The sequence below is a fragment of the Helianthus annuus genome, chromosome 7 (assembly GCF_002127325.2).
Source record: "Helianthus annuus cultivar XRQ/B chromosome 7, HanXRQr2.0-SUNRISE, whole genome shotgun sequence".
Taxonomy (NCBI): Eukaryota; Viridiplantae; Streptophyta; class Magnoliopsida; order Asterales; family Asteraceae; genus Helianthus; species Helianthus annuus.
The window spans coordinates 3,803,302-3,812,654 of record NC_035439.2 but is presented as its reverse complement, the minus strand read 5'-3'; the positions used below and the strand labels follow the sequence as shown (position 1 = coordinate 3,812,654).

At 35.6% G+C, this 9,353-nt stretch overlaps 1 protein-coding gene across 1 annotated transcript; it reads left to right on the top strand.

The window, feature by feature from the left end:
- Nucleotides 1–4,328: 4,328 nt before the first annotated feature.
- Nucleotides 4,329–7,964, top strand: LOC110867634 (YTH domain-containing protein ECT4). The gene is made up of 9 exons (XM_022116638.2): nt 4,329–4,520; nt 4,764–4,840; nt 4,987–5,119; nt 5,201–5,241; nt 5,329–5,742; nt 5,840–6,409; nt 6,491–6,703; nt 6,788–6,934; nt 7,373–7,964. Exons 1-9 carry the CDS (start codon nt 4,493–4,495, stop codon nt 7,550–7,552), a joined length of 1,803 nt encoding a protein of 600 aa, XP_021972330.1. The 5' UTR covers nt 4,329–4,492; the 3' UTR covers nt 7,553–7,964.
- Nucleotides 7,965–9,353: the final 1,389 nt, after the last annotated feature.

The following is a 9,353-nucleotide window of genomic DNA, read 5'->3' as shown; positions in this document are numbered from 1 at the left end:
CGGTTATTGAAAACCGTTCGGTTTTGATTTTTTCAGTTTTAGCAATTGTTTGGTTCGGTTTTTCGGGTTTGGTTTGTGAAAAAAATACGTGAGATTCAAAAATAAAATGTATAATCCAAATTTAAAGATTTAATTACACTGTTAGTCCCTGTGGTTTATGGAAAATAACAATCTCGAGTACTAATAGTTCAAAGTAACAATCTAAGGTTTTAACTTTTGATTTTGTAACATCCTATGACCTTAAGGCTAACGACCGTTAAAAACTAACCGATAACTTAGTACCCAACCTTGAACTTTAGAGAAACCACAAGGACAAACCACAAAATAAACTCTAGTAATATATAAAACACATTTTTTCTTTTTCTCTTATTATTTCATTAAACCTTTTTCATTATGTAAGTAACCCATTTTTTAAATAATTATACGTAAAGCTAATTCAAAGCCACTTCCGTAATTAGCTTACAAGTAAATTAACAGGAACATTTCACAAAATGATAACCAAGTTTTAGGAGTGTTTCAATTAGGTCACTCATGAAAAAAATGTTTTGAATTAACTCATTAAAGTTTATTTTATTTGCTAATCCTATATAATTAACCTGAATGAGAGCTTGAGAGATAAACTATCTTAGATGACATTTATTTTGTATCTATATTAAATATGTTGACATAATTTATTTAATAAAAGAGAAAAATAAAGTTAATGAAATAAAAATAGATACACATTATGATCATTCAGTACTGTCGCACCACCACCTAACCGTTGAATCACCACTGTGCCATCGAACCATCCAACCATTTTTTGGTGACCACCATGCAGATGATAATTTAGTTCTTAATGGATATAAAGTGATGCATTAATAAGAATAAAGATATGCTAAACTTCATAGAAATTTAGTTCAAACAAAATTGTGATGAATGGATGGGTATATGATAAATGTAAATTTCATATTTGCTTTATTGTTTGATGACCACCTTCAAACTAAACTTCATTTTGATCAAAGATGTGTAGTTTTTTTTTTTTTTTTTGGATTTAGTTCTTGATGGATATAAATTTTAACTTTTTGTTTACTGAAATTGAATTATACGTAAAAGGCTTAGAATTAAAAGTGACTTATTCCATGGTTTCGAGAAGTTTTTTTTATAACTCATATTGACCATTGTGGATTTTATAAATTAGCGTGCTTTGGTTTTTCCTATTTTTTTTATATTTTTAGATAAATAATAAAAAAAAACTTAGTTAAAGAAAAGGAGAAAAAAATAAAATTTGTGTTTTAAATACTATACGAGTTAGTTGCGAGGTTAGTACTTGTGGTTTCTCCAAAGTAACAAGGTTGGGTACTAAGTTCTTAATTGACAAAAAAATACCCTAAGTTTTTAGTTGGTATTTAACAATGGTTACCCTAAAGCCCCATGATATTACAAAATCAAAAGTTAAAACCTTAGATTGTTACTTTAAACTATTAGTACCTAATGTTGTTACTTTCCATAAACCATAGGGACTATTAGTACCTTGTCCTTGTCGTCATGATAGAGCATAGGCACCCATCGTTGCCAAATCCAGGTATGTGATGAATGTGACGTGTTCTCAGTAAGGACAACTACTTAACAACCATTTTGAGTGATTAGTTCATCGCTCCCAACCTTAAATCCTAGCAAAGCATGGCTCAACCAACGCTTCGATTTTGGAGTATGGATGATGGTGGATTTATGTACATAAGTGATTTGATTTGTATTTCGACATGTCAATGAATTTTGATAGATTAAACAGAGAAAGAGGTGTGATCTTAAGAAGTAAAAGAAGAAGGATAAAAGAAGAAAGGACACACTACTATCAAGACATGCAAATAATGAAGACTAAGGGGGAAGAGGGTGGTAATCACTTGCAAAAATTCCATCACTCATAACATACAATCAAGTTCCGTCACGTTATCAATCATTATTTCATCACTCACAACCTTTTTTAGTGGCAATGGTCATCACTCACCACCACACCCAACAATTCCCCCTAACCAACAATTACCCTCACAACATAAAAAGTATCACGCGTTAAAAAAATCACGGACCATGCATCAACACGCGTGTTGGATGATGGTGGCGGTGGTCTTGTTCAATTCTCCACGCGTGGAAAATGGTTTATCACGGAAAAAAGGGCACCGCCCCCAGTCCCCTAATAAGAAATTACATGAAATATAAAAACATCTCTTCCATTATATATTATAATCTCTAAAGTTGTTAAAACTAGTATTAAGGCCTCCCGTGTAGTGGCCGGGAGGGGGGAAGCATCAATGCCACACCACTGTTAGCGACCATCAACGTCGTAAAAACTCATAAAAAATAAATAAAAAAGGAAAAATTAAAACCGATCGAAAGTAGATGTAAAATCGTCGAGTCATGCTCACCCGTTGCGACGTGTTCATGCGAAGATATTATACCGATACGTAAAACATAGAAAAAATAACTCATTCGATCGAGGACCTGCATATTGCGACGAACTTGTCAAACAAGGAGAAGAGGCGGGTTGCAACGAGCTTGTCAAATGAGAAACAAATTGACGGAAAAACGTTGAACTCCACACGCATTTTGCGCCGTCTTAACTTGCAAAATTTAGAATGGAACATAAAATGAAAAACTTATGAAAGATGAAAAGTATGGGAAACATTGAAAGTAAAAAAAAAATGTTGAGGTTAGATTGTAAAAGATGAAAAGTTTTGAGTTAAACGTAAATAAAAATCAATAAGGTTAAATTGAAAAAGATGAGAAGTTTTAGGTTAGAAACAAAATATAAAATTTATATTAACCCCATAAGCTTAGAGTACAACACAATGAAGGAAAGCAAAAGTTGTAAATTAATAGTATCAAAATCATTTTATTCGATTTTTAAGACCGTCACGACTTTGATTACGTAACTAAGGGTGTTTATCGGTTCGGTTTATGGTTTATTTGGTTTTCAAAATTTTATACCCCAAGCCAAAAACCAAACCAAACCAAATTAAGAATATGCAAACCGAACTGAACCGAACCAAACCAAATTGTACCTAAGTACTTTTCTTCCTAATTTATATTTATGTTTGTGTTCTAACTTCCGAACATCAAATCAACAACTAATTTAAACCTAACAATATATAAATAAAAGATATACCAAAATAAAACAAACATATCCATAAAATAGTCGTACAAACAACCACGGAGTTAAAACTTCAAAACATAGATCATAAAAATTATAAATATAAATAGTCGACAAGTCTAATGACACAAAATATTAATAATTTCAAACCATGGAGATACATATACTTAGATATTAGACTTAGTATCTTGGCTAATAAATTATATATAGTTTATTAAACATTATTATATTTATTTCATAATTAATTAAATTAACGGTTTATTCGGTTATCCAAATAAACCGAATAAACCAAATAAAAAATGCAGATCCAAAAACAGAACCAAAAATCATATTCACAATTCGGGTTCGGTTATAAACCAAACCAAAAACCGAATTCGTTGTTCGGATCAGTTTATTCTGTCATGGTTACAGTTCGGTTTACGGTTTTTATCTAGTTACGTTTTTTTTTCTGAAAACCCGTATACGTAAGAATAGAGCATTCAATCAACAACCAGTTTGTATTGTATTGCATTGTATTGTATTGTATTGCATTGCATTGCATTGCATTGCATTGCATTGTATTGTATTGTATTGTATTGTATTGCATTGTATTGAATTGCATTGCATTGCAATGTATTGTATTCTTTTATTTATTATTAATTCAATATGAGAGATAAATAGGAAAATAAAGAGAGAAAACACCAGGAAGTGACACATGTCCAGAAAAGTTTTTATTTTTTAGAATAGAAAGACGGGAGATTTCACTTCTTATAATTTAAATATGCACAGTTTTACCTCGTTTAATTTTTATTTAATTTGATTTTTTTCGATAACCTGCATTCGTCATCTCTTTTAGAAAGTAGACTACGCAACCAGTTTAATATTTTTTAGCGACATTTATATAAACTCTATTAAAAAAGAGTTTTATTCAAAATAATACCGGAACAATATCGTTATTATCATATGAAGTGGCACCAATGTTCCTTTTTTTTGCTTTTCAATATAAAACATATTCTTTTGAGCAAATCATGACTTTACTAATACCGCTATGAACCCAACCAATACCAAATAATTTCTCCAACTAATTAACCAAACCAATACCGACTGATTTCCCATCGTATTTTTTAGCCGGCCAAGTTACTTGCATCAATTAAGAAAAACAAAACTAAAGGGGTAGAAAGTGTAACTACAAGTGCAAGGGGTTCGGTGCTATTTGAATCGATACTTTTCAATCGAACAAAACCCTCTTTCTTCAAAACCCTAAAAACCCTCACAAACTTTGTGGCGGCGGCGGAACTCTTCAATCCTTCCGTCAAACCACTACCAAAAACCCAGAATTTTTCGGGTTTTCTTATCCCATTTTTCAAGATTTATCCGATAACTGCCAGCATGGTCACCGTTGCTCCTCCTACAGATGGTATATTCTGTTCACTCACACTTTCTTTAAAGATTCGTCACTGTTTTCCTTCAATTTTAACTGGGTTTCTTTCTTTTTTCTTGAATATCAAGATCATATGTTGTTTATATGCATGATTGTTAGTCTTTTGTACAAGATTGTTTCTTGATCTGTTGCATTTTTGTGTTTAGATTTAGGTATATGTGATCTTTTGCTTATTAGGGTTTGTGGGTTGTTAAAAAGTTTTAAACATTTTTGATGTAGATGCTGCTGCTTTGTTGAAGAACTTATCTTTGGATTCTCAAGCCAAAAGTTTGGAAGTTTCTGATCCTGTTAAGAAGGTTTTTTTTTTTTTTTTTTTTTTTTTTTTTTTTTTTTTGAGTATGTTGTGAAAAGATTTTATTTGTAGTACATGTTGTTTTGACAGTAATTGATATTACATAAAGTTTAATTATTTTTGGTGTTTAATATATGGTTAAAATTTCAGACTTCTGTGGACACTGGGAATGGTCAGATAAAACCTAGCAATAAGGTTGTAACACCTTTGGCTTCTGATGTTATGGATCCATCATTGGCTTATTATCCCAATGGTTATCCTTCGACCGCGTATTACTATGGAGGTATTCGATATGTTAGCGTCTAATGTTTACTTGTTTAGTAGCCAGTTGGTTCTGTTTCTTATTGATTTGCATATGTTGTAGGTTATGACGGGACTGCGATCGATTGGGATGATTTGGCTAATGTAAGAACATGTTTCATAATGTTATGTTATTAAGATTGTAGCTGTGTTTGCGGTTTTTTACCCGACTGTTGTTTTTTTACGTTGTAGGGTGTTTATGGTTATGGGTATGCACCGTATGGAAGTTATTCTCAACATTACCAATATCCCAGTGCGTATTTCCAACCACCGACTTCAACTGGTGGCCCATACCCTGCTACCGTGACCCCTTCTAAAGATGGGACCACCGCACCGGCAGTTACTGACCAGAAGCCTCTAGCCACCGACGCAACTAAAGGAAGTGTTGGAAACGGTGTGGGTTCCAAGGGAAACAATGGTCCCGAGCCTGTGAAGCCAGTAGTTAATCAGAACTCAGCCGCTAAGACCAATGGTTTATATGGAACGGGTGCACAAAATAGCTATTACGGGGTTTACTCTTCGGTACCATGGTTAAATGGCACCATGTCATCTGACCCGCAAACTAAAAACAACGGTGTTGCATCCAAATCTCAGAATCATCTCATGGTATTTCAAGTGTATAATAAGATAATTTTGATTTAAAATAACTGAATTATTATCTCATATTCTCATGTACATTCTAACATATTTGTTTGCATAACAGGGTCCGAATTCAGTGTATTCAAACAAGTTCTATGGTCAATTTGGAAACGCTTACGGATCTTGTTATGGTTATGGAACCAATGGTTATGATTATCAGAATAACGGGCGTGGGTGGTTAAGCGTTGATAACAAGTTCAAGCCTAGAGTGCGAGCTAACGGTTACTTTGGGTACAACAATGACAGCAGCGATGGTCTTAACGAGCTGAACAGGGGCCCGAGGTCTCGAACCATCAAGAATCAAAAACCGTTGACCCCAATTACTACAGCCGTTAAGGGTCAAGAAGATATAGCTGTGTCACTGTCACCTACTGATGGTATTAAAGACGAGTCAAAAGAAGTCAAAGAGGTCAACGTGACACCGGATAGAGAGCAATACAACAAGACAGAGTTTCCTGAAACTTATGAAGATGCTAAGTTCTTTATAATCAAGTCTTATAGCGAAGATGATGTTCATAAGAGCATTAAGTATAACGTTTGGGCGAGTACGCAAAACGGAAACAAGAAACTTGACGCTGCATACCGTGAGGCTCAACAGAAATCTGAAGCATGCCCGATTTTTCTTTTTTTCTCGGTATATTTTTCTGTTATCATTGAATATTTTATATCTTGTTCTTCTTTCAATTCTTGATATATTTTTGATGAAATGTTGTAGGTTAATACAAGCGGACAGTTTGTGGGGGTAGCGGAGATGGTGGGGCCCGTTGATTTTAACAAAAGTTTGGAGTATTGGCAGCAAGATAAGTGGATTGGTTGCTTTCCTGTAAAGTGGCATATTGTTAAAGATTTACCAAACAGTTTGTTGAAGCACATTATTCTTGAGTACAACGAGAATAAACCCGTCACTAATAGCAGGGATACTCAAGAGGTATATTTTTAGTAAATAATAGACATGCGTTTTGTATGTTGCGTTTTCTGGCGTTTGGTCGATTAATCTTCATTTTACGTTCAGGTGAAGTTGGCGCAAGGATTGCAGGTGATCAAGGTTTTCAAAGAACATGCTAGCAAGCAATGCATCTTAGATGACTTCGAGTTTTACGAGGACCGACAGAAGAAAATTCAGCAAAAGAAGGCAAAGCAGCAACAGTTTCAGAAACAGGTAAGTTGTTTATAGAGTAAATTGCCATTTTAGTCCCTGAGGTTTGGTCCAAATTGCCATTTTAGTACAAATAGTTTTTTTTTTCTCTCCTCTGGGTCCCTGACTTTTCCATTTTCTTGTCATTTTGATCACATTGCCTAACTCAGTCTAAACATCTGGTTATAACAAGGAGTTTACAACATAATTTATAAACCTCATAACAATTTAATGCCAAAAATACCCCTGATTATAACCTGATTTTTAGACAAAGTGAGGAAATGTGATCAAAATGGCAAGAAAAAGGAAAAGTCATGGACCAGAGGAGAAAAAACTAGAGGAGAAAAAACTATTTGGACTGAAATGGCAATTTGGACAAACTCGGGGACTAAAATGGCAATTTACTCTTATTTTAGATGTTTTGTCTGTTTGGATTCTTATGGTACTGCGTGTTTTGTTTAGTCGTGGGAAGGAAAACTCGTTACTGATAAGAAGATTAAAGGAGCTGAAAACGAGGTTTTGAAATCTGATGACGGGTCAGATGTGGTCAAGGAGGTCAAACTTGTGAATAATGTGCAAGACGTTGCAGCTAAGCCAGACGAGGTGGAGGTTGTTGTAAATGGGGTTGCGAACGCTTGCTGATTTCAGCAATGTTTGTAGGCGGTCTGTTGCTCATTGACTGGAAAATTCACAAATGAGTTGGTTTTTACCGCCTATGGTCAGCGACATGAAGAAAGTTTCGGATGGAAAAATTGGAAAAATGTAAACTTGAGGGATCCTTATGTTCATCTGTGACGGGTCGGTTTTTCTATAGTGTTTCTAGCTACAAATGGTTTTATTTTCAGAATCGTTTAAATTTTCGTGGTTAGGTTTCGTAAAAATTGCGGCTTTAATCCTTTTTGTTCTGTTTGGTTTTGGGTTTTAGCTCTTATTTCTTTCTTTCGGCGTTGTGTGGTCGCTTTGTGCGCTGTGTTTAATTTCTTTTTCTGGTTTTTATTTCTTGTAAATCTAGATCAAGAATATGCATAGTGCCAGTGAAGATAGATTTTTGGTGTTTTGGCTGTTGGCGAAAGATTAGCTGTTTTTAAGATGCTTTTGATGACCCCTGTTTGATATATAGGGTAAAGTTCTTGTACAAATAATCTTAACATACTAAACATACAAATTGAAGGAAAACTCAAAAAGACAAGGTGACATTTTTGTAATTATCAATAACTATCAAAGTTACTCTACAAATACCTCTAAAAAAACCTAACCACTCCCCCCATCCCCCAAAAAAACCTAAACCCCCACCCCCAAAAACCTAAAAAAAACCTACCCCCCCTCCCCCCTCACCCCCAAAAACCTAAAAAAAACCTAACTCCCCCCCTCCCACCCCTACCCCCAAGCTAAAATGCTAAAAACTAAACCCCCAAAAAACCTAAAAAAATCTAAAAAAATGAGTTAACTGTCATTTTCGTCCCTGTGGTTTGGTCACTTTGGCCATTTCAGTCCATTTTTCAAAAATGCGCCATTTTCGTCCCCCATGTTCTGGAAAGGTGCCATTTCAGTCCAAAAATCATAACCCAGTTAAGTCAGTTTGTAAATAAGGACTGATTGTGTAAATTTGTAACATAAAGGATTAATTGTGTAAATTTGAAAATGGACTGAAATGGCAGTTAACACCACCACCATTAGCCCTGCCACCACCACCACTCTGCTGCCACCACCACCACCACCGCCACCACAGCCCTGCCACCACCACCACTCCGCTGCCATCGCCACCACTGAAATGGACTGAAAAATGGACTTGAACTCGATACCGAAACGGAGGTGATGAACGTGACCGGAGACTGATGACGAACGGAACAGTGAAGATGGCTGAAGGTGTGATGATGATGGTTATTTGAAGGAGCGATGTTGCTGATACGATGATGATCGGGAAATTCGAGAACTTCGAACACGGAGAAAGGGAGTGCGACGGAGGTGGTAGTGCAGCAGGTTGTTGGCGGCGGTGGGGTACTGTGGCGGTAGTAAGGCGGCGGTTCGCCGGTGATGATGGTAGTGCAGCAGGGCTCCGGTGAGCGTTTCTTGTTCTGTTTTGGGTAAACATATGGATCGTATAGGTGAGGGTAACACAACCACGTACTAGAACTTGGTAACACAATCAGAAGATTGTAAGGAAATAGGATGCAACAACATAAGAATAAACTAGAAGAAGACAAGAAGAAAAAAAAAGATTTGGAATGTGGGTGACATAGTTTTGGAATGTGGCCTCTCTTAAATTGATATGACGTAATCGTGAATGAGAAATTTATTTCTCATTGGGTGGAAGGTAGAAGGGGTATGTGTTCTCGTGGAGATGCAAATCATTGGCCAATGGCCACTCGTTAAATTGACTATTGTTTGGTCACCGGAGCCCTGCTGCACTACCACCTCCGTCGCACTCCCTTTCTCCGTCTCG